We start from the raw sequence: 25329 nt of genomic DNA, 5'->3' as shown, positions 1-25329 counted from the left end.
GAGCACAGGCTGCTGCTCGGCCTGGGGGAGCACACACAGGGATGCCCCCAGGAAGAGCTGCTTCTGGAGCCCGCTCCTCCACCATGTTCCCTACAGTGCTGCAAAGCCCAGAGCCGGGGAGACAGGGCCGTGCCCAGCTGGGTCTCCATCAGAGCTTCCCGGCGGCCCAGACCCCATGGGAAGAAAGCAGTTTCTTTCCCGCTGGGGCTGAGCGAACCTGTCAGGGTCTGTCCACACCTTGCTGCACAAGTCCAGCAGGCAGAGGCTGGGCCACGACGCTGCCAACTCACACGTGAAGCCCTCGGCAGGGAGCGGGAGGCCCCCACAGGGCTGCAGCTGAGAGAATGCACGCTGTCAGGACGCTCCCTGCCACTCTGGTCTTCTGGTTCCTGCCGGGCATACTGTGCACAGCACCAGGACTCTGCCACAGCAGCCAAGCGCCAAAGGGTGCCCTGCCCAAGTCACAGCAAGGCACAGATCTGCCAAGCAAAGCTGTCGCGATGCCCTCACTCGTCACCAAGCGTTCATGAAACGCGCCTTGGATCTGGGCACAGAGGCTCTAAAGGCAGAGGCTCCTGGGTCACAAGTCTGAAGCCTGAGGACGACCAGAACAGAAGACACAACTTCCAAGGCTGAAAGAGGCTGAGGACTCGGCACCCACAGCGAGTAAACCCCCGGGAACAGCTGCTGTCGGCCTCCGCAGGCAGGTGAATCTCTGGGATCAGTTCCGAAGCCCCCGGACTCTGCCTGCACCCCTGGGAGAGGAAGCCCACAGCTGGGGCTGTAGGGGCCTGGGAGCTAACGCCTCATAGACGCACAGGCCTGAGGGCGAATCAAGCATGGCTCAATGCCCCACTGCAGACCTAGGGTTCCTGAGAACAGCTGGGAGCACGTGAGAGAATGAATGAGCCAAGAATGAATAGGAACTCGGCCGAGACAAAGGAGGCATCAGCTTGCAGGACCCGAAGGGCCCAGCTCACAAACGCCCAAAAGGCCTAAGCTTTCCCCTTCCATCTTCTCTCCAACTTCTAAAGAAAGCCACACCAAGACCAATTAAAACAACTGAGACGCCGACAACCCAGCCGCCTCCCCAGGCGCCCACAGCACTTCCTGTATTGATCAGCCCAGCACCCAGGCAATGAGAAATCGGGAACACAGCCACCAGGGTAATAACAGTGTCCAAGCTGGTCAGTAGGATCCGTTCTTAGGAGGAGATTATGCATGCCTTGTGCCGTCCTCCTAATTGGCCTCACACATCAGGGGAACGGTACCCAGGCCTTGTCACCTGGCCAGCCTACAAATGCTTCTGGGAAACGTCCAGATCAGCACTTGTCAGCTCCCAGCTTCGCTCCAGATGATGGGTCAGCAGTTTTGGGGCCACAGCTGCCAGGCTTCAGAGCCAACAACCCCGCCCGCCCTTCTGTGTCCCTGGTGCCAGCAGCCCTGTGCCGGCCACACCATCACACCTGTGCTCACACTGGCAGGCTGTGCACCCTCCCAGCCTGACTGAAACCGGGCCAGACTCAGGCACAAAAGGGTGGAGACGGAGCCGACGCACAGCAGCTCCCTGGCCACAAGCAAGCTGTTTCCTTTATGAAATGAGAGGTTTGGCGGCAGAGGGGCTCAACAGGCGTTCAGTGCCTAATCGGTGAGCATCCCCCACAGGAGGAGCTGCCGAGATGCTTCTAAAGGCCCGGCCGCTGCACTCCCCTCCCCTCCGCAGTGACTGCACTCTCCATCTCTGTTAGAGCCTTTGAACACACACTGCCCCAGGCGACCGACAACGCGCTCATGCTGTGACAGAAAGGTCAGGTACACACTTGGAGGGCAATTCGGTCAAACACAGGTGTCTTTTAGGGTAAAAAGCTACTGCTAAGAGTTTGTCCAACCAAAATAACACTGCTTACTGGTGGGAAAACAACCCCACTGGAAACACCCTGATGGCCATCAGCAGGGGATCCGAGTCAATCAGAGCCACCGGCACCATGGACGCCGCGGGGCCTGACAACGCAGGAGGCCGAGCTGCGAGCTGTGCGGGGCAGGGGCACCGGGGAAGCTCACTGAGAACAGCGAGCCTGCGGGGAGACAGAGCCGAGCGAGCGCCTCCTGGGAGGGGGCAGGGGACACACGAGGCGCTCACACGACAGAGAAAACACTGCTCCCTATTTTTACACTCTGCGCCCACTGAACTCACCATAGTAATCACTCCATGAGATGGATGAGCCCAACCATTATGCTGTGCGCCTTAAACTTGTATGGTGTTGTTTGTTGATGATATTGAAATAAAACTGGAAGAAAAACAAGCTCATACGTACACACAGCATTTCTAGAAAATTGCATAGGAATTTACCAGCTTCTGCCCAGAAAGACGGACGAGGGTGAGAGCCGTATCAGCCAGCAGCCCCGCCCTGGGGGCAGCCCTCAATCCTGCTCTGAGAGTGGCAGCCCTGGGACCAACTAGGGCACCAAATGCGGCCCCAGACAGCCCACAGGGCAAGCCTGGAGGGCCGCCGGGCAGGGGTGAGGACCACGTGAAGCTAGTGAAGCTGAGCGGTTCTATGAAGACCTCCAAGACCTTCTAGAACTAACACCCAAAAGAGATGTCCTTTTCATTATTGGGGACTGGAATACAAAAGTAAGAAGTCAAGAAACACTTGGAGTAACAGGCAAATTTGGCCTTGGAGTACGGAATGAAGCAGGGCCAAGGCTAATAAGAGTTTTGCCAAGAGAACGCACTGGTCATAGAAAACACCCTCTTCCAACAACACAAGAGAAGACTCTACACATGGACATCACCAGATGGTCAACACTGAAATCAGACTGGTTATATTCTTTGCAGCCAAAGATGGAGAAGCTCTATACAGTCAGCAAAAACAAGACCGGGAGCTGACTGGCTCAGGTCATGAATTCCTTATTACCAAATTCAGACTTAAACTGAAGAAAGTAGGGAAAACCGCTAGACCATTCAGGTATGACCTCAATCAAATATCTTATGATTATACAATGGAAGTGAGAAATAGATTTAAGGACCTAAATCTGATAGATAGAGTCCCTGATGAACTATGGACGGAGGTTCGTGACATTGTACAGGAGACAGGGATCAGGACCATCCCCATGGGAAAGAAATGAAAAAAGCAAAATGGCTGTCTGGGGAGGCCTTACAAATAGCTGTGAAAACAAGAGAAGCGAAAAGCAAAGGAGAAAAGGAAAGATATAAGCATCTGAATGCAGAGTTCCAAAGAAGAGCAAGGAGAGATAAGAAAGCCTTCCTCAGTGATCAGTGCAAAGAAATAGAGGCAAACAACAGAATGGGAAAGACTAGAGATCTCTTCAAGAAAATTAGAGATATCAAGGGAACATTTCATGCAAAGATGGACTCGATAAAGGACAGAAATGGTATGGACCTAACAGAAACAGAAGATATTAAGAAGAGGTGACAAGAATACCCAGAAGAACTGTACAAAAAGGATCTTCACGACAAAGATAATCACAATGGTGTGATCACTCACCTAGAGCCAGACATCCTGGAATATGAAGTCAAGTGGGCCTTAGAAAGCATCACTACAAACAAAGCTAGTGGAGGTGATGGAATTCCAGTGGAGCTGTTTCAAATCCTGGAAGATGATGCTGTGAAGGTGCTGCACTCAATATGCCAGCAAATTTGGAAAACTCAGCAGTGGCCACAGGACCGGAAAAGGTCAATTTTCATTCCAATCCCAAAGAAAGGCAATCCCAAAGAATGCTCAAACTACCGCACAATTGCACTCATCTCACACGCTAATAACGTCATGCTCAAAATTCTCCAAGCCAGGCTTCAGCAATACGTGAACCATGAACTTCCAGATGTTCAAACTGGTTTTAGAAAAGGCAGAGGAACCAGAGATCAAATTGCCAACATCTGCTGGATCATGGAAAAAGCAAGAGAGTTCCAGAAAAACATCTCTTTCTGCTTTATTGACTATGCCAAAGCCTTTGACTGTGTGGATCACAATAAGTTGTGGAAAATTCTGAAAGAGATGGGAATACCAGACCACCTGACCTGCCTCTTGAGAAACCTATATGCAGGTCAGGAAGTAACAGTTAGAACTGGACATGGAACAACAGACTGGTTCCAAATTGGAAAAGGAGTACATCAAGGCTGTATATTGTCACTCTGCTTATTCAACTTATATGCAGAGGACATCATGAGAAACGCTGGGCTGGAGGAAGCACAAGCTGGAATCAAGATTGCTGGAGAAATATCAATAACCTCAGATATGCAGATGATACCACCCTTATGGCAGAAAGTGAAGAGGAACTAAAAAGCCTCTTAATGAAAGTGAAAGAGGAGAGTGAAAAAGTTGGCTTAAAGCTCAACATTCAGAAAACGAAGATCATGGCATCTGGTTCCATCAATGCATGGCAAAAAGATGGGGAGACAGTAGAAACAGTGTCAGACTTTATTTTGGGGGGCCCCAAAATCACTGCAGATGGTGACTGCAGCCATGAAATTAAAAGACGCTTACTTCTTGGAAGGAAAATTATGACCAACCTAGACAGCATATTCAAAAGCAGAGACATTACTTTGCCAACAAAGGTCCATCTAGCCAAGGCTATGGTTTTTCCTGTGGTCATGTATGGATGTGAGAGTTGGACTGAAGAAGGCTGAACGCCGAAGAATTGATGCGTTTGAACTGTGGTGTTGGAGAAGACTCTTGAGAGTCCCTTGGACTGCAAGGAGATCCAACCAGTCCATTCAGGAGATCAACCCTGGAATTTCTTTGGAAGGAATGATGCTAAAGCTGAAACTCCAGTACTTCAGCCACCTCATGAGAAGGTTGACTCATTGGAAAAGACTCTGATGCTGGGAGGGATTGGGGGCAGGAGGAGAAGGGGACGACAGAGGATGAGATGGCTGGATGGCATCACCAATTCAATGGATGTGGGTTTGGGTAAACTCCAGGAGTTGGTGATGGACAGGGCGGCCTGGCGTGCTGCGATTCATGGGGTCGCAAAGAGTCGGATATGACTGAGCAACTGAACTGGACTGAACTGGCCTTCTGCGGCCCACACCTAGCTTCCACGGCAACACTCCTGCAGCACTCGCTCCAAGTCCCCAGGACCCAGACAAACTGGAAGAGCCTGGGCTAGTCCCAGCTGCCCATCAGCCTTAGACAAACTCAAGAAATGAGCTTGTGCCCAGAGTGAAGGCTGTACACAGCACCCCGTCCGCTGCTGACCCCGGGCCAGGCCAGCGCCTGCTGGCCGCACCGTCCCCGGGTGGGAGTGGGTTTCCTGGGACCTGAGCGAGTGCTCCGTGCTGACAACATCAAGCGGTTTTCACATCTTTATTCGCCACACATCTTCTCAAAGTTATCTGTCCAAAGCCTTTCACCCACTTTTCTATCATGGTTATCTTATCAATTTGAAAGCATTTTACTCTGCGTTTTGGACACAAGTCCTCAGTCAGACACACATATTGCAAAATTTTGTCATACTCTACGTTTTGCCTTTTTTCCTTAACAGTGTTTTTTGAAAGCAAAAGTTTTTAATTTTAATTGTCTAACATCAATTTTTCTCCATGTATGTCTTGCTTGTTGTGTCCTAAGGACTCTCACCAAACCCCTGCTTCCAGGAGTGTCTCTGCCCTGCGTCCGTGCCCGCTGCACTCTTCAGTGGCCACTACGAGGCGCCCATGTCTGCAGACTCCCTGCTGGCAGCACCATCTGCTCGAAGGCTCTCTCCCCCTGAGCCATCTTGCCACCTTTGACCGAGATCAACGGACTCTGAGTATCTGGACTATTCTGCCCCATTGATTTACTCCACACTATGACCAACCTTCCTGATTAGCGCTGCTCACAGGGAGCCTGCAGTCAGCCTCTGGAAGCCCGCTGACACATTCTTCTTCCAAAGCCTGACAGCCATTCCAGGTCCTTTCCATTTCTGTAGAAATTTTAGAATCAGCTTGTCAATTTCTCCAGAAAAGCCTCCTGGGACTGAGTGGGACTGCGCGGAACCTATGAATCAGCTCCACAATACCGAGTACGACGGTGCCTGTCTGCCCTGACTGACCCTGCTCCCGGTTTACGTTCCCAGCCATATCTTGCAGTTTCCAGCGCACAGATCCCGTAAACACAGGTCGTTAAACGTACCCCTGAGGACATCACAGACACTTCACAGGGCGTCCCTGTTCAGCGCCTTCAAATCACCAGCCAGACCACACTCCTGAGGAAAGACGCTCAGTGCCTCACAGACCTTCACCACCTTCACTCCCTCCGTCCAACCCCAAGGCCCTGGGACAAGGCCCTCCAGACACCAGAGGCGCCCGCCCTGCTCACCCCGACACGCCCAAGTGCCCAGGCCCTGCCTCCCCCATGCACGGCATTCCCTCACACCCTTCAAGTCCTGAGGCCAACCTGCCCCCGACTCACATGACCCGTGTGCTGGAGACAGGGGTCAGACAAGGCCAAGGGGGGACAAGCTAGCCGAGCGGACACGGACACTCGGCTCGACAGACTTCCCAACAGGTTTGCACTGGTTGCCCACCAGCCCACGCTGCTTCTCCCAGTCATTATCTCTGGGTCCTCGGGATTTAACAAGTCTCAAAACAGGAAGCAGGTGGCCAATGTCACGCTGGGTGGACCCTTCACAGGTCCTAACCTCTGCGAGGCCACAGAGCCCGCTGAGAGCCTGAGAGAAGCCACAGCCCGTCCAGAGCAGAGCCCGCGTGGAGGACACGCGGCCTGAAGCACCAGAAGCTCGGACTCCGGGGCTGAGAGCGTCTTGCAGAGGCGAGCTGACAGCAGCGTGGGCTGGCGGGAGCTGCAGGCGCAGGCCCCAAGGCTGCAGGGAGCCAGGCTCGCCGAGGGGGTGCCGCCTAGTGGTGGCAGCTCTCAGAAGCCCCAGGAGACTGGCCAGTAAGCAGCCGGAGCCCGGGGTCGCGACAGGCCCCAGAGGATCAACACTGTGGCCATGCTTTGACCGAAAGACCCAAAGTGCCTCCCAGGCCCTCAAACTGCTGCTACCAGCACTAAATGCCGGACTCCAGCGTCTACCACCAGAGCTAGCTGACCATGCTTGGGAGACGTGGGTCCCTGGACCAGCCTGCAGAATCTCACGTCTACACACACCCACTCGCAAATCTGTGCTTTTGGGGAGATAACAAGTTTTGTCAGATTCTGAAGAGCATGACCCTGTGGTGAGAAGCCCACGTTCCAGAAAACTCTTCCATTTATAGATGTGGAAACTAAGGCATAGAGACCCCACGACAAGGGGGGTCAGACAGATGAGCAGACACAGCTTAACAGGGTCAGGCGCTCAAACGCCGCAGCAGCTGGCATCACAGGCACAAGAGGGCGCGAGAAAGCAGCCACGAGCTCCCTCCTCTGACGGGAGCCTCCCTGGGAGCGGGCAGGAAGCGCATGAGCCCAGAGAGCAGGAGACACTGCAGGCGAGAGGCCCCACTGGGCCAGCCCACGTGAGCCCGGCTCTGCAGGTGGAGGCCAGGCGAGAATGGCAGCCCGGCCTGTCCTCTAAGACTCAGCGAGGCAGAGAGAAGACAACAGGGCATTTTCAAGCGACAAGCACCTGGAGCCCACAGCGCGGGGGGACTGGCAGGCCTGGGGCAGCAGTCAGAGGGTGCAACCAGAGGACGGCCCCTCGCAGCCTTGGAGCAGTTTCCAAGAGCGGCATGAGAAGCACAGAGAAGAGCCTGTCTTCAGCTCACACAAGCAGACGAACAGAAGGCTCCTTAACCGCCACAGGACCCGGGAGCCAAGGACTGATCCTGAACCATCAACCTCCCAGCTCTGCGCCCAGGCAGAGTCGGTCTGTGTGAGCCGAGAAGGGGCCCAGGGGCTGAGGGCCAGCGGCAGAGCAACCCCAGAAGGGGCGGGGGCCCCAGGAAGCCAGGCGGCAGTGGGGTGGAAGATCCCGCTCACCTGTGAGGTCAGCTCCACAGACTCGCTAAGGCTGCTGCAGAGGCCTGATGGCAAACTACCCACTGTTACCGCTTCCCTGTTCCACCCCTAAGGACTCAGCGTATTTCAACTGTTATAACCACCTAAAAGAAATTACTTCTCCTCAACAAAACATCTACCTCCTCAGTATAAACAAAAACAGTCCTTTAAGAAAGCTCACGCTCCTGGGGCAGTACCTGCTGGCCCTTGAGAGCGTCCTTGGCAAGGAGAGCTGCCCAGCTCCATCCCTTTGAGCCTCCGCAGCCGCAGGCAGGGCTGCTGCCAGAGGGACCTGGGATGCAGGCTCGCTCGCCAAGGGTGCCACCCGTGAGAAGGCGGCGACTGCGGGCCTGGCACCCTCTGCCTACCTGATGCTCAAGCCAGTGGTCTGGTCCAGCCTCTCCCAGCTCTGCAGCTTCGTCAAGATCCTCTGAAAAGACAGGGAGGGAGACCCCTCAGAGCTCTGTACCAGCGTCTCCACCCAGGGACACACGGGCCCGCTGTCCCCCCACAGCATGTCACCCCCTCCCCCCCACGCACACTCGACCCAGACAGGACAGCGTCACAGGAAACGGATGATCACGGTGACATCACAGCCCCGGTCCTCCACAACTGCCTGCCCTCATCTCCAAAACGCACCATGCTTCCAGGCTGCTTCTCAACTGCTGAAGCCACACTGAGTGTTCAGCACGTCACTCACGCCGCACGTAACTGGGGAGGCTCCCCGCAGGCTAGGACTGTGGGCTGGGGGCCGAGAGAGCCTCACAGACGGGCCTGTAGTAACAGCCTGCACCCCAGGAAGCAGGCCCCAGGCACTGCAGACCCTGGCCCCCACTGCCTCCCGTCTTTCCGGTGCTCCTCAGGACGCTCAGCCCCAATCCCACCCCCAGAACACACACAGAGCAGGCTGGGGTCACCAGCTCAGCTGCTCAGTCGTGTCCGACTCTGCAACCCCAAGGAATGCGGCACACCAGGCTTCCCGTCACCAACTCCTGGAGCTTGCTCAACTCATGTCCATCACGTCCGTGATGCCATCCAACCATCTCATCCTCTGTCATCCCCTTCTCCTGCCTTCGATCTTTCCCTGCATCAGGGTCTTTTCCAATAAATCAGTTCTTTGCATCAGGTGGCCAAAGTATTGGAGTTTCAGCTTCAGCATCAATCCTTCCAATGAATATTCAAGGTTGACTTTCTTTAGGATGGACTGGTTGGATCTCCTTGCAGTTCAAGGGACTTTCAAGAGTCTTCTCCAACACCACAGTTCAAAAGCAGCAATTCTTCATGGCTGGGGCCGTGGCTGCTGGGAAGAACAGGAGGACACGCCCCCACTCGGCCTGAACGCGGGGTCTCATGCCCAGGATTCCCACAGCTGCGGCACACTGACCCACATGTCACACAAAGTCTCGCCCCCTTTCCAGGCCACCTGCCTCTGCCGAGCTCCTCCTGGGCCGAGCACAGTGATGCTCCATGCACTCATGCAGCCGCTGGAGCATGTCCTGAGCCCTCTCACATGCCGGGCGAGAGCCTGGTTAATAATCCTATGACTACAGCTGACGCTCAGTCAACACTTACCACTTGTTCAAGCCCTTTACATGAACGTATTCAACCCTCACAGCCCTACAGGGAGACACACGCTCCTCATCACACAGGTGGGCAGAGAAGTTAGGTGACCTCCCAGGGCCACACGGCCAGCGCGCACACGCAGAAGGGTCTGAAACCAGGCAGTGTGACTCCCCACAAAGGAGCTCAACCAACTTTAAAAGAGCCTACGTCCAAAGTAAAACTACTTGTCTCCAGAACTGCTTCTTCAGGCTGTTTCCACACAAGCAAGTGTCTGAGAGGACGCGTGCTCTGGCCCCAGGATGCCCCGGCTGGTGGGAGCTGCTGGAGGTAGGCTGACCAGACTGGACGTCCTGAGAAGCGGTGCCACAGCTTATGCCAGGCAAACCAGAGAGGGAGGTGACTGAGTGTAACCACAGGTACCCAGTGCGGTAGGACAGAGGACCCTGGGCCTGGAGGCCTCGCACTGGTCTGCCCAGGAGGACTCGGGTGCTTCGGCATGTCCACAAGGTCCCACAGAATGCCCACAGTGAGTCCCAGCAGCAGAGCCAGGAGAGCAATCTCCGCACGGGAGTCTGCTCCTTTTGCGGGGGAACAACGTCTGTCCCGGGCACCAGAGAGTCCTCTGCGCCCTCCCACTCAGCAGCTGGTTAAGGGCTCCGAGGGCTGCTGACCCCACCCGCCATGCACCCAGTAGCTGAGGGCACACGTCTGCTGTCCTGAGCCCGCAGGCGAGCAGCCCAGCGAGGACCTCCCTGGGCTGGACTCAGAGCTCAGAGGACCACACTCCACAGGACGCTCTAGCCACTGGAAGGCCCCAAGTTCCCTGACTCACGGCCCCTCCATCTTCCACGCCACCAAGAGCAGCAGAGCACGTCCTCGTCACTCCACACAGCTCTGGCCTCCTCTACGCGCTCCTACACCCGCCAGGACCTGTGAGCACACTGGTCCACCCGGGGCCAGCGGGAGCCCCAGGGGCACCTCCAACCGAAGGCTAGTGCTCAGTACCCTTAGAGGTTCCCTTTTTCCACAGTTCTGGGGGTCAGGACGGGGCTGACTACAGGGGCCACCATTCGACCCACCATGTGAGCCCCACAGCCACCATCCGCGGGTCAGCTGGCATGGAGGGTCCCCTCAGCAAGTGGAGGACCCCACAGAGACCAGCTGGCTCACCTCCTTCTCCAGCTCGAGGTCCACCAGCGTCTCCTGCAGCTTCTCCTGCCGCCCCAGCCTGCGCTGCAGGCCCTCCAGCTCCTCCCGCAGCAGGCCGTTGGTGTCCCGCGTCTCCCTGGCAGAGCCAGAAGCAGAGTCATTCAGACAGCCACACACCCCAGGGACGAGTGCAGAGGCCCTGACCCCGGAAGGCTGCATGCACATGTTTACGTGTGTGCGTGTGCGTGTACAGGTGTGCACACACAGGCACACATCCCCGGCCCCTCACCGCAGGCAGGCGTTCTCTTCCCGCAGCTGCCGCAGCTCCCTCTCCATCGTCGGCAGCCGCGCCAGCTCAGACCTCATGTTCTTCACGATTGCAGCGTCCTGCTCCTGCAGGGACAGCTTTTGCTCCAAATCCTGATGGAGGTGGGAGACAGAGAGGAGGGAGACGGTCACGGACGCCAAGCACTCCCAGGCCCTCGACGGCCTCCAGGGCCACAGCCCCCACCAGTCACGTGCAGCGCTGCCCATGGGGCAGGAGCCTGGCACACACTTGGCATAAGGACGCATAGCAAAGCCTCTGTGGAGACACCCAGCCTTCCGTACGGCTCTGCCTGCTGACCCCGTGGTGGAGAGACCCAGCCTTCCATACGGCTCTGCTCACTGACCCCATGGTGAAGACACCCACCCTTCCGCACGGCTCTGCCTGCTGACCCCATGGTGGACAGACCCAGCCTTCCGTACGGCTCTGCCTGCTGACCCCGTGGTGGAGACCCCCAGCCTTCCGCATAGCTCTGCTCACTGTCCCTGTGGTGGAGACCCCCAGCCTTCCGCATGCCTCTACCTGCTGACCCCGTGGTGGAGAGACCCAGCCTTCCGCACGGCTCTGCTCGCTGTCCCCGTGGGGCAGCGTAACAACTGACTCCTTACACAACACGGCCCTCCTTTCCTGCGTGGAGTCCCCAGGCTGCATGGTGAGCCAGCGAAACTCCAAGACAGGTCACAGAGCAGGTTAAGAACATGGGCCCAGGACTAAACCAGGCAGCCGTTCAGCCAACACTAAGCGGCCAGCTCTGCGCCAGGTACTGGCCCAAGCAGCGAGAGCAGAGCAACCCGGAGGAGACAAGGTCTCTGCAGGAAGACAGGCGTCAGCCAAGCAGCAGGCCAATGCTGGGGAGCCGCCGAGCGCTGCGGGTGGGCAGACGGGGCAGGGAGACGCATCGGGCAGCATGAAGCCGTGCAGACCCGGGGGGGAGATGGGTAGGCCCCGCGGCTGCCGAGGACAGCACGCGAAGGCCAGGCGAGAGCCCAGGAGGCCTGACCCTGACGGGGTGGCGCTGGGGGGCAGCGTGGGGCCAGCAATGCCGGAGGAGGGAGAGCAGAGGGAACGTGGCTCTGGGGGCAGCACATGGCGCCACAGGGAGCGGGTGTCCCCAGCTGCCCCCAGGCCCCCCTGCAGTGAGGCAGCACGGCCTGAACTGCAGAGTCCGCCCGAGCAGGCCACGCCACCCGGGGCAGGCCGTTTCCCCCCGCGAGTCCTGCTCGGTCATCACAGCAGTCCCGGTACTTGAAGCACCACACATTTACTCTATACTCTGTGTGCCTGATTCCGATCTTCACGCAAAGAGTGTGAGCTTCCTGGGAGCAGCACAGCCTCTACTTTCTGTCACACCCCAGCACCTGGCACGGGGCCTGGGGCACAAGGAGATGACCAGCAAGTGTGGACAGCTGCGCTAGACGCAGGCAGCTAACTTCCCTGGATGCCAGGGAGCATGCCCCAGGGGTCACAGGGGGCTGAGCCAGCACCGTGAAGCCCACCAGACACGAGCCGCTCACCTTGATCCTCTGCTCCTGGTCTGCCCGCACTTCCTGGCTGGCCTGGAGCTCCTGAACCTTCTGGTTAGCTTCCTGCCATTTCCTATTGAGAGAAGAGTGAACACATGCAAAAACAGGCAGGGGGTGAAGCCAGCAACTGCCCTCGCTCACAGAGCTCTCCAGCAGAGACACGTGCACACTCACACACAAATGTGCACACATTCCCACACACTCCCTGCTGCAAGGAGGCCCAAGGGTCCAGGCCTCTGTGGCCTGAATCTCAGGGCAGGTGGTTAAGTCTAGACCACCTGCGAGTTCTCTTCCCAAGGTTCTCTTTTCTCCCCACAGTTCTCACAACAGAAGCTGCTGCTGGCCCAGGCACAGCCGAAGCCCAGGGCCCACTCAGGACTGCACGTCCACGATCTACCAAGCAGCCAGACCGCCAAGACAGCACCTGGTAAGGCAGAGGCCGCCAGCTGCAGGAGAGCGTGTCTCCACCGCGCCTCCAGGTGAGCCTGGCCACACTGCCATGCCTTTGTGCAGAAGGCTCCCTCCCCCAAAACGTCCTTTCCCACCCACATCCCCCCAGCCCCAGGCATGTCCCACACAGCCTTCAAAACCCAGCTCAAACCTAATACCTTCTCTGGAAACTCCCGCCAACCAGGCACCCCGCAAAGAAGAGGGAAGAAAAGACTGTTCCCGCTTCTTGCTCTCGGAACATGTGAAACAGAGCTCTGTTCAGCACTTGCTGTCCCAGCTTCGAGGTCTCAGGGCGCCCCCCCCCAGCCTGTGGACGGGGAGGGCAGCACATGCAGGGTGCCCGCGGGCCCCGAGCTTCAGTGCACGTGACACTCGTGGGCACTGGGCGCTCAGGCCACGGAGGCCACACACAGGACAGCGAGCCTGGCTCTTGCGCCCAGATAACAAATGGATGTCCCGCTCAGTGCCCGCCCCAGCAGGCTTCAGGCCGAAGGCGTCCAGGAGGACAGATGGCCAGGCTCGCCCGGCACGGCGGGGAAAGACGCCTGCCCCGGCAGTCGGCAGCCCTGCCACCCCCCACTCACTGGTGCTGCAGGGCCAGCTGCTCCTTCAGCTCCTGCTTCTCAGACTCCAGGCGCTCCACCTGCATCTCCCGGTTCATCACGTCCCACTGCAGGTCCGAGAGCCTCCCCTGTAACGCGGTGATGGTCTGAAAGCGAGACGCAAGCCACTCACCCTCGTCTCCGGCACAGGCACGGAGGGGAGCCTCTCACACGGAGACTCAGGGGCCCACGCTCGCCCAAGAGCCGGCCCCCATCCAGCCCGCTCCGGAGGGCCCGGACAGAGCCAGCTCCTCCTTCAGAGCCCATGACCACCCCTCGAGCCAAGCCACGATGACAGACGGGCTCAGGCATGAGGACGCTGCTGGCCACGAAAGGCGCAACCGCACTGGGCGGCCCCACACCTGCTCCATCAGCCCTCCCGCCGCATGCACGCAGCCCCGGTCCTCGGCAGCGCCGCACAGCCCCCTCCACACCTGCTCTCACTCTCAGCCCGCGTTCCTTCTCCAACTGCCCCATCCCAGCTCTGCAGGAGATGCCACCTGGGAAGCAGCCAGGCGCCCGCCAAGAACACAGGAGCAGGGGCGGAGGCTGTCCTCAGGACGAACGGGAGCGGCCGCCAGAGCCTGACGCGTGCCCAGGCCAGACGCGGTCGCTGAGGAAGGCAGCGTCGGGCTGGCCCACGGCCCAGCCCCGGGACAGTGAGCCCACCAAGCAGACACGGGCACGGACCACAGCCTCCCCGGACAACCTTCTGGTGATGGAGCTCCAGTGTGGCTGTCCTTAGGCAAGAGGCCACACCTCCAACAGGAGAGCCAGCCCGCAGGCGCACCACTCTAAGATAACAAGGGAAACCTCACCCCGTCAGCCTGAGGGCCAGTCGGCAACCTACAGGCTGGGGGCAAGAGGGCGGACTGGCAAACTCGGCACATGAGCAACATCTGCAGGGGCGCCGAGCAGGCACGGCGGCCACGGCACGGCGGCCACGGCAGGCCTCACCCGCCCAGCCAGGGCAGCGCAAGTGCACCCACACGGCCCCCCACAGGCCCCGCAGAGGCTGACGGCAGGGCCAGGGGCTGGGGCCTGCCCTCCTAACATCCTGCATGGATCCCTTTACTACAACAATGAAACTGGGACTCAAAAAAGAATGAACGTACTGAATCTGTGTGACAATAAATATACCCTTTGACAACTCTTCCTGAATTAAACAGACAGGCGCAGTGCTGAATGCTGCAATCAGACACCCGCCCCACGCAGGACAAAGCTGAGGGGAAGCCCGGCCGTCAGCAAGATGACCTCAGAGCGCAAGCGTCTACACCAGGCACCGTGACAAGGAAACACAGTGGGCCGGCGGGGTGAGCGGGGGGTCTACAGCCCTGGATTCAGACCGGGGACGGAGGCGCTTCTCCAAGGGAGTGAGAAGTGAGAGCAGCAGGCTCCGTCCCCACGCGCCACCGCCTGCGCCCTGCCAGGGCCCAGCGCCGCCCGCTCTGCAGCCTCTGCCCGTCACGAAGCCACGTGCAGGACACCCCGGCCCCGGCCCCGCCCCCGCCTGCAAGGGGCACAGGGAGGCACACACCGGGGCAGGGGCGGGCTTGCCTCGAGGCCATCACAGCGCCCCTCCGCCAGCATCCACATCAGAGGACAGGTGTAGGGACAACCGTAACAGGCTCTCCAGCGTGGCCAAGGCAGAATAAGCTGGAGCCCGCTCCCCAGATCTACCAAGCAGAGAAACCTATGCGGAGGCAGAGCACCAGTGACCCCAGGCCCCTCGGCAGCGTCTCCTCCGGTCTCTCATGGCACCTGTGACCTTGAGCGGCTCGTGGGAGGGGCAGGAAAGGCCGGCAGTCCCAGCTGCACCACCAGCAACGTTCGGGCCCTGGTTCTAAAATGCATCCAGCCTTCAGCTGGTGGAGACAGGACTCCAGTTCATCCATGTTCTGGCTCCACAGAGATTCTCAGATGCTAATAATCAAAGACATGGAAATCCAGAGGCAGCTACTTACATCTTCTGGGGAGGGGGGACAAGTATTTCCACCCGTAACAGGGGCGGCTACAGGGAAAGCAGAGCCCTCGGCAACATCCGCTGACGGAGCAGGGCAACAGGCAGCAAAGGCCAGGAGGAGCCCCGTGGCTAGCGGTCATGTAACACTATCCCACAAACCCCTGGGCTCTGTCCAAATGGAGCCATTCCGCAGAGACAAAACGGGGACGCGCGCGAAGCTATGCGCCCCACGTGTATCTGTACCAAGATGTGTGTGTATAAAAAGAACCCCTGAAGGTGACTGAAAATGGATTAATCAACCACTAAAAATCATAATTACAAAGACTAAAAAAGCATTCAACTTATTAACTGAAAACCACAGAATGGAAAATTAGTGTTTTTACTATGATCACACCTCTGCAAAAAATGCAGGCAGAGCAGAATCAACAAGGGACACTAGTCTGCAGCCACAACTGGGGGCGGGACCGCTCCACTCTTCCCGAGAAGCGGCGCCTCCGCCGCGGCCCCTCACCTCCCCGGCCTCGGCCAGGCCGTCCTCCTTCTCCCGCAGCTTCCTGCCGGCCGCGTCCAGGCTCTGCTGGCACAGCTTGTGCCGCTCAAGCTGCTCCTTCATCTTCTCCTCTGCCTCTGCCTGCCGCTCCTGAAGCTGCCGAATGCGCGTCAGGAGCTCCTGGTTGCGGTCCATCTCGCGCTGCCAAGAAGGATGGGCCTGGTGAGGGGAGCCTGCGCAGGCAGGCCCCCAGCTCCACCCTCAGGACAGCACTGAGACCCAGAGCAGAGCCAAGCAGAGCTGAACCCAGGAGGCCGGCTGTCAAGTCCGCAGCCGCCCCAGGGCTGGAGCCGGGACCCCTCCAAGGCGAGCGCACGCCCCGCAGCACGCAGACATGCCTCACAGCGGCCCCCCGGGAGGGCACGTGGCACGCACCACCCCCGTCACTGACCGCTGTGCATGGGAGGGGATGGAGCACAGAGATCTCACTCAGACTCCACCCTGGGAAGAAGCTTCTGAGCCTGGAGCCCAGCAGCCTCCTGATCACACACAGGCTACCGTCGCGACCAGCCGGCTGCCCCCAGAGAGCGGGGGGCCAGGCAGCAACAGGCGGCACGGGCAGGAGCCCGCAGACAGGAGCACCTGACCCTGGGCCTCGGCTCCCACAAAGCCCCAGAGCCACCCTGCACTGGTCCCGCCAGGCCATGCGGCTCGCCCCGAAAGGCTGATGCAGAACTCAGACTCCTCACTCTGACGGTCCCCGGAGGCCCAGAGGTCCCAGTGTCGGCCAGCACTCACCCTTAGCCCAAGAGGCTAAGGGGCCACACAGCGGGAGCCAGAGTCCCAGGGGCAAAGGCACCAAGTCCTGGTTACATGGAGCCCGACGCTCTGCCGACCTCTGACCTCAGAAAGCCAAGCCGCAGAAGCTCCCACCCAGACCACAACGGGGAGGCCCTGAAGCCAGGGGACCCGCCACGACGCAGGAGCCGGGGCTGCGGCTGCGCAGGACCCGCCCAGCACATCACAGAGCGGACGGGGCACCTCTACCCCGGCTGCCAGTCCCAAGTGCACCCCCGACAGTCTAGGCAGGTCCCCAGACCTGGGAAATGCCACCAAGATTCAGGTAGAGCACTGGACCAGAAAGCCTCTGGCCCCGTGCTTTCCCTGAGGGTGGGTACTGGCGCCACGCTTGCACTTATTGTAAACCCCGGTCAAGTGCTGTTATCAAAGCAAAGAAAGCATGGAATTTATGCACTGAGTAAAAAACCTGGCATCTCCTCTGGGTAACGGGGGGAAGGCGGGGTAGGGGGTAGGGGTGGCAGGGAAGCCAAGGCCAGCACAAGGCAGCCCCCAAGACCTGGTGACCAGGTGTGCAAGACCCAGCATGGGCCTCAGGCTCTTATGCAAGCTGGTGACTCTCCTGCCACCCTCAGGCCACCTGGCATTCCTGCCAGACCTGTATCCCAATTCTAGCAGAGAGGGCAACCAGGCGTCCAGCAGAGAGTGCCCACCAGCATCTCCTCAGGCACACAAGGCTCGGCAGCCAGCCCTTCGTGTTGCCTTTGCTAGGGACCCAGGACACACCCGAGAGCCGACCTGCAGCCTCGGGTGGCCAGGAAGGCAGGGAGCACCTGGGCTCCAGCCGAGGGGCTCTTACTTCCCACGGTCAGGCAGGCCTGGAGCAGACCCGGCTGAACCCACCTCGTAGTTCCTGGCGCTGGTGCTGGCTGCCCGCTCCAGCTCCACGCGAGCCCTCTTGTGACTCAGCTCCATCTGCATCTTCTCCCGCTCCACCTGGATGAGGTGAGACTTAGACCGGATCTGCTCTGCTCGCTCCTCCAACTGACCAGGTCCATGCAAAGGAAAGACGGATCCTCAGCAGCTGTGCCTCACTCGAGCGAGGCGGGGGGCTCACCACTTCCTCACTGAGCCCCCGCTCCCCGCAAGGCCCTCACTCAGCCCTGGGGAAGGAGGAGCACCAGGCCCCCAGGTGGGAGACGAGAGCCAGGAGCAGCAAGGGAAAGGGACAAAGGACAGAAGAGGGAAGTGTGTTTTCAGGTGGCCGTGTGCTGGCTTGGTCATCTTCTGTGCTGTTTAACAAACTACCACCAACGCAGCAGCTTGGACATCCATAAACTGGCTACCAGTTCCGTGGATCAGACGGCTGGGCACACACGGCCAGCCTCTCTGCCCAGGGAAAACGACCCACAGGCTGAGGTCCACACGTCGGCAGCTGTGCTCTCCGTAACTCGGGAGCCTCCTCCTCTTTCCTGTGGGCTGGCAGACCCGAGCGGCTGTCGGCGCCCAGAGGCTGTCCACATTCCCGGCCACGAGGGCCTTTCCACCCCAAAGCCGACAAGAGAGAACCTCGCACGCGGGGAACCCTTTTCCTGCCTGCCTCTCTGACTTCTGTCTGATCTCTGGACCCAGATTTAAAATATTCAGCTGACTGGGTCAGGCCCACCCAGGCACCCTCCCACCTGAAGGTCAGCTGGTTGGAGCTATTCCGTCTCACTGCAGAACACCACGGCCTCAGCTCCTCCTCAGTGTTTGATTCGGTGGGAGAAGCTGCCGGGGCCTGGCAGTCTGGGGTCCATCGAAGCCTTCCTCTCACAGGTGAGTAAATAAGGGGGATGGAAGCGCTGAAGGGCCTCAGGAGACACAGCCAACAGCACCACAGAATCACCGGCCGCCGGGGCCTTGTCTGCAGGCGGGCTAGAGCCCAGCCATTCTAAGATCGGCCTGCAGTCTAGCAACACAGCATCTCTGGGGCACCTAACAGAAATACAGACTCTGAGGCCGCGCCACCGATGCCGAATCAGGATCTTCCTTTTAAAGGCATCTTCAGGCGATTCATGCGCACATTAACGTTCAAGAAGCACGTGTCTCATTCTAACCAGGGACATGTGGCCGTGTCTGGAGACACTGCCGATCATCCCCAGAAGGGGCGACAGTCTGCGTTTGCTGCCGGCACCTGGTGGGGAGAGGCCACGGATGCTGCCAAACATCCCACAAGGCAGAGGAAAGTCCTGTAAAACAAAAAGTTACCCCCCAAAGTGTCAGTCACGCCACAGGTGTGAAATCCCGGGTGGAGAGGAGACATCTTTTCCACCCTCCCCCAACTTCCTTTGGGAGCTAAAGCCCACCCTTTCTTTACCCCTGTGATGTATTCTCTCATTTCAACTCCCACCTGCTGACATTTGAGAGTTCCTAACTCAACCCTCCATCACACTCAGTCATCTCGTCTCACTCTGAGTCTGAAGCTAAGGCCCAGGTGCAAAGGTGCCACGCAGGCGTCCCAGAGACACAGATCCATTGGCCACACCTTCCTGGAGCAGTGGAAGGAGAAGCATTTGAAGGAAAGCCAACAGTGACACACAGCCCAGAAACTGAGCTTCACCGTGAAGCCGGGCCGGGGACTAGCAGACAAGACCCTGCTCTGTTTCAGACTCCCAGACCTGCAGCTGCTCTGTCCCCTCACCTGCCAGGCGGGCAGGAGAGAGAGGGACCGCTGACTGGACTCCTGAGACAGGACACGTCTGGGGTCAGGGTTCCAGGCAGGTCCTGCGCCCCACGGCTCTAATCAGCTCACTCTGGCTACAGCTCCCGTTTACTGACCTCCCACCTGGGGAAGCCGTTCGGGTCAGAGCTGAGTGGGAACTGGGACCTCGGAAACCCCAGACTCTAGTTCCAACAGGCCAAAAGCTCCCAGAGAGCCGCGTCAACAAAGCCATAACACTGTTTTAGACCAAAGTTGCCAACTTCATATTTTGCCAGTGAGCAAAACCCAAGGGGGGGAAGAAAAAAAAAAAAACTACAATCTATTTCCACCACGATTTCAAAAAAGGTGTTTTAACACCAAAAACAAATACAAATGACCTAATTTCAGAATAAAGAACAGTCCATGCCAAAAAGGGGCAGTGAGCAACTTAGCTCACCAACAAACACAGAGTAAGTAATTCACCTGTTCAGCCAGTGAACGCGTACACACACACAGCCTCTGTCGTGCCACACCAGACATGGGCTCATCAGGGCTCCCAGAGCAACAGAAACTCCTGGCTCATCTGACACAGGGCCCCGGGGCAGTCACCGGCAGAAAGGCGGCAGCGGCACGGCCGGTGTGGACAGGACAAGGGGCTCAAGCAAAGAAGCCAGGGACCGCCTGACGCAGCCCCTACGGAGGGGCAGGGGCCGGGCCAAGGCTCGACACCACACTCCCTCCCTGTGTGGACCCCACGATCCCCGCCCCACCGAGCACTGACCCCACGGCGCACCAGAACCTAAAGTCCTTCAGGAGACCTGAGCCTTTACAGACATGTGCACTGAGCACTGCCGAGCACTTGAAATAAAGTGAGATGAGACGATAATCAAAGCAAAAGTGTGAAGCTGACCCCATGGCAGACCGAAGCCAAGCTGTGCAGATGGCCTCCCTAGCCTGAGACCATCTCCTGCCCTGCCCTCTCTCACTGCCCTGCCCTCTCTCACTGCCCTGCCCTCTCATTGCCCTGCCCTCTCTCACTGCCCTGCCCTCTCTCATTGCCCTGCCCTTCCTGCCCAGCTGACCAAGAACCTATCCTGACAACACAGCCTTCCTATGTGTTATACCATCAAGGAAGCCAGCAGCTGGCTGCACCATTCCAGCGGTCACAATCCCAGGCAGTTTAGGATTTTGTTCCTCAATTAAATGAGCTGGCTTTCCAATCCTATCTCTAGTGTCTGTGAGCTCACAGTGGGAGTGCAATACTAAACACCAGGCCCACTTTGCGGTGCTGTTATCTCAGGCTTTTGAGTCAGGACATCTCAGGGCCAGACCATGACCTCTAGCTATCCTCCAAAATATGAATACCCATGTTGGAGATGCGGAAGCTGGCCAGCTGGCCTCCAGGCTGAGAAAACACGGACCTGCCTCAACTACCCAGAACCCGACCCAGTCCTACCTGGGGACAGGCGTCCGCCCGGAGGCCCCTGCCCCAGCACGCACCGCTCACCTGCACGCTCTGTTGGTACTGCGCCTGCAGAGAGCCTTGGGCAGGGGTGGGGACATCCAGTCCAGATCCTCCCTCCACTCGCTGGGAGATGAAATTGTTCAAAGACCTCAGGGTGGACAGGACGGTGGTGTTCTCCCCTAGGTCTTCCATGATTATTTCCCTCCTGGAAGAAAACAAGGGAAGGGTCACAGGGAGCCTTCTGATGGGCCATCACCACTGCCAGCTGCCTGGTCAGAGGGTACCTTTGGGCAGCCCCACTCCGCTAATGCTCTCTCAGAATCCTTAAAATATTCCAGCATCTGTAACCACATCCTTGGGAGTTAACTAGGAGCCTTTACCTCCAGTTTCTCAGAGAGGAAATGGAGGCATAAAAAGACAACATGCCACCAAGCTGCTGACTATCAGAGTGCTGACCAGGACACACAGATGGCTCCCACCATGAGGTGTTCCGGAGAAGGCAATGGCAGCCCACTCCAGCGTTCTCGCCTGGAGAATCCCAGGGACAGGGGAGCCTGGTGGGCTGCCGCCTATGGGGTCGCACAGAGTCGGACACGACTGAAGCAACTTAGCATGAGGTGTTCAGCAGTCAGGTGGCACGCCTCCCACATACACACTCACAGAAAGCCTAGCTTCCGGGAACCAGGAACAAAGCACCCAACAGTGGCAGCAAGGACGACACCCACGGCAACGCCAACTACAGGCTGACCACGACGCCTCTACCGCTTTCAGCCAGGCACCACAGAGGAAGGCGCCCGCCGCTAGCAAGCACCAAGGCCGGTGGGGCCCGTCTCCTCATCTGAAAACTGAGGGCCCCACTTCTCAAGGCTGGGAGGATTGCAGGGCCCAAGAGAAGGCTCCAAACGCAGATGGCACAGCTATCGCCACACAGTTTACCTGTCACTCTGCTTCTAAGCTCACAGACGGCATCACGACCCTCAGAAGGAGCAGATGAATTAGGTCTTCTTGAATACCATCTTAGAGGTGAGGCTTCCAGAGTCACAGAACTGAGATGGGAACGTGGGTCTGCCTGGCTCTAAGGTCGACCATGCTCTACAGGCCAAGGTGTGAAGGCTGAGGACAAGCAGCAGCGAAGAACCTGCATCCCCACACCGGTGCTAATCCCAGCCTCGCCCCAGGCAGTCTACCAGTCAGCAAGAGTGGGAGTGGCCCAGCGCACTGAACAGCCAACAGGTGCGAACCCCCCCAGGTGCACAGCGTGCGCCTCCGAGGCAAGCAGCCAGCTCTCGCCGATGGCCCCGAAGTATCAGATGGAAAGCACCTGGCCTCAACCTACTCTCCACCTCCAAAAAAGTGAAGAATCTTGGTTTGATTCTGAATTTCCCATTTAACAAGAACCTTGACCTTGTGCACTGGGATTCCCTGGTGGCTCAGTGGTAAAGAACCCACCTGCCATTGCAGCAGACCCGAATTTGATCCCTGGGTCAGGAAGACCCCCTGGTGGAGGGAATCACAACCCACTCCAGTATTCTCGCATGGGAAATCCCATGGACAGAGGAGCCTGGTGTCTAGTCCATGAAGTCGCAGTCAGGCATGACTTAGCAACTGAACAACTGGCCTCGTGCACGCAGAGCCCGTTTTCTGGAGGCTGTCCTTTCCACTCTTGTGCAACACAGCTCTTCTCTCTACCTCTCCTTCATACCCACGGAAAATGAACTGGCAGAGAGACCAGGGAGGGGCACTCGAGTGCTGTGAGCCTGACAGAGAGACACGGCCCACGTGGAGCCAGGCAGCAGCACTCTGCTCCAGAGGGCGAATCACTCCGTTTGACCGGGGCCATAACACTTTCCCGGAGTTGGTGATGGACAGGGAGACCTGGCGCCCTGCAGTCCATGGGTTGCAAAGAGTCAGACATCACTGAGCGACTGAACTGAACTAATACTTTTCATCCCGTGATGGGAAATTTAGCCAATATACCCTCTTCTCAAGACAGCAACCCCTTTAAGAGCTGATGCACCTTATACACAAGAATGAAAAGACCACATGCATCTTCACCTGCCTGGAACCAAGCCACTCCGTAAGGCAAGGGAAACGGCGGCAGCTCAAATCCATCCTCTGTACCCAAGAGACTCAGGTCTTCCAGAAGCCTCACCTCTGGATGTCAGCTGCTCTGGATGAAACCCCGAGCTGGAGTGCAGAGCACCCTGACTCTCTAGTGCCCTCCACGTCCTGAGGGAACCTACAGACACAAGGGCCCTCACCACGCGCAGCACCACTTCACAGCGCCCCGGGGCACTTTCGCTGGTCTGCCGAGGTCACCGCTCCTCCGCCTGCTTTCTCCCAACTTAGAGAGAGGAAATCCAAGTGCCCGCCCCACCACCCGCCACGAGTGCGACTCTGGGCAAGGCGCTTCCCATCCTCCCGCCGGGGTCCCCAGGTGGGAAATGAAGTAGTGGCACCCCACGCTGGCCGCTCAGGCGCAGGGGTGCAGGCGACGGTGCGGTCCACCCGCAAGGAACCGAGGAAGAGCCCCTCTGTCTGCACCGCGCCGTCCTGGGCCGGTGAGACGCGGGCGCCTCGCCGAAGCCCCTCTCCTCCGAGGCCGCCTCCGCCCCGGCCGCTCCAGCTCCTCTCGGGCAGGAAGTCTGGGGGGGGCCCGCACTGGACGCCCAGGCTCAGAGGACAGAGCACGGAGAGCAGAGGCGGGCCCAGCGGCCAGTGGGTGCGCCGGTAGAAGCCCGGCGGCCCGGGTCTCAGAGAAGGAAGCGGGAACGCCGAGGGCTCCGGCTCGCAGCCCCCGGGGAGGCCCGGCGGGCGGCCCCCGCCTCTTCCCTGCCCGACTCCCGTCGGCTCTGCTGGGCGCCCGCCCCCGGCTCTGCTGGGCGCCCGCCCGGAACCCCGGCCGGTCACCTCAGCGCCTCAGCCTCCCTGCAGCCGTCGCCGCCGCGGCTCGGATCTCCCTCTATCACGCCCGAGCCCGCGTATCGCGAGACGTGCGCTCGCGCTCTCGCGAGACCGGGGCGGGACTGGCCGTGAAGCTCCGGGCCCGCGCCCTGACGGAGGCCGAGGGCTCAGTCTCCGTCCCGCGCCCGGGATGCCGCGGCTCGCAGAACGCTCGGAACCAAAGGCCGGCCCGCGGGACTACCTCGGTGCCCCTGTGCGCCGCAGGCCAGGCTTCCACTGGACGGCCGTCTCGCAGTCTTGTGTGGAATAGCACCGCCCAACGGTGGCCTCCTGGGGCCAAACTTTCCTGCAGTCCTGACTAGTCTGCAGCTTTTGCCACTACGGTGTTTGCTTGAATTAATGAATGCGTTTTTACTTTTCTCTGGAAAAAAAAAGAAAATAAAAACAGGAAATACTATGCTGCTGCTAAGCTATCCTCCTAGCGCCCTGAGAGCTGTTGGGGTGCGGAGCCGTCGTCTGGGTCCCGTTCTCCAGAGAGCAAGGGCGGAGCGCGGTCAGCTCACAGCCAGCAGGTCCTTCCTGGAATCTCTGCAGCCTGCATCTACTAACGGGTCTCTCAAGTCCCTTCTTGCTCCTCAACAAACCTGGCGAAGCGCCGGAGGATCTGCACCGAATTTCTAGAGACTAAAACCATGAATTTGTGTCGCCAGAAGGAAAAAGGATGCGGAAGCAAAGAATGTGGTGCCGGAGGTAGGACACGGGGCAGTGAAAAGACGAAAAAAATTTTATAAGACCGGCCTGCAGACTACTTCCGGGATCTGGACTACCCTAAGACCCCATTTCTTACCCCAGCTATCCTTGGGATGTGTGAACTAAAAATGCTGCCTGCCGTATCAGTAAATAATGTTGCCGCCACCAGCCACTCATAATTACGAGCTCAGGGTGAAAACAGATCAGTTGCTCAGTCATGTCTCACTGTGACCCCACAGGCTGTAGTCGGCCACCTTCCTCTGTCCATGGGATTCTCCAGGCAAGAATATTGGAGTGAGTAGCCGTCCCCTTCTCCAGGGAATCTTCCCAACTCAGGGATTGAACGTGGGTCTCCTGCATTGCAGGCAGATTCTTTACGGTCTGAGCCACTAGGGAAGCCCCAAAATGTAATGCCGGCCACCAAATCATCACACTCTGCAGCCGCTGTCACCCCACACCACCCCACCTCCAACCCCAACAGTGCGCCCTGGAGACTCAGGGTGAGAAAGCACAGGACACCGGGCCCAGGGAGCTGAGGTCGCATCAAAGGAATGCTTTTAATGAGCCTAAGACTCCTGCGTCTTTCCACACGCAGGAAAGCACTGAATTCTTGGAGACATCTAGTTTTTTATTAACCAGACATCTTTTGATGTTACAAGTACCTGGTCTTTGTTCCAAAAATTCCTATATACTCCAGCTCCTCCTCTACCTCTTTGGGGCAGTCCCT

At 58.5% G+C, this 25329-nt stretch overlaps 1 protein-coding gene across 1 annotated transcript in view; it reads right to left on the bottom strand.

The window, feature by feature from the left end:
* Positions 1-23981, bottom strand: part of MAD1L1 (MAD1 mitotic arrest deficient like 1) — a gene marked incomplete at its 3' end in the record, with an annotated part of 218357 nt that extends 194376 nt beyond the window's left edge. Inside the window, 9 exon segments of the mRNA XM_018040283.1 lie at positions 8306-8367; positions 10671-10785; positions 10939-11069; positions 12489-12570; positions 13532-13656; positions 16024-16203; positions 17704-17844; positions 20991-21153; positions 23859-23981. Coding sequence (XP_017895772.1) covers positions 8306-8367; positions 10671-10785; positions 10939-11069; positions 12489-12570; positions 13532-13656; positions 16024-16203; positions 17704-17844; positions 20991-21140 — 986 coding nt within the window.

The sequence above is a fragment of the Capra hircus genome, chromosome 25, assembly GCF_001704415.2.
Source record: "Capra hircus breed San Clemente chromosome 25, ASM170441v1, whole genome shotgun sequence".
Taxonomy (NCBI): Eukaryota; Metazoa; Chordata; class Mammalia; order Artiodactyla; family Bovidae; genus Capra; species Capra hircus.
This window is presented reverse-complemented; position numbering and strand designations above follow the sequence as displayed.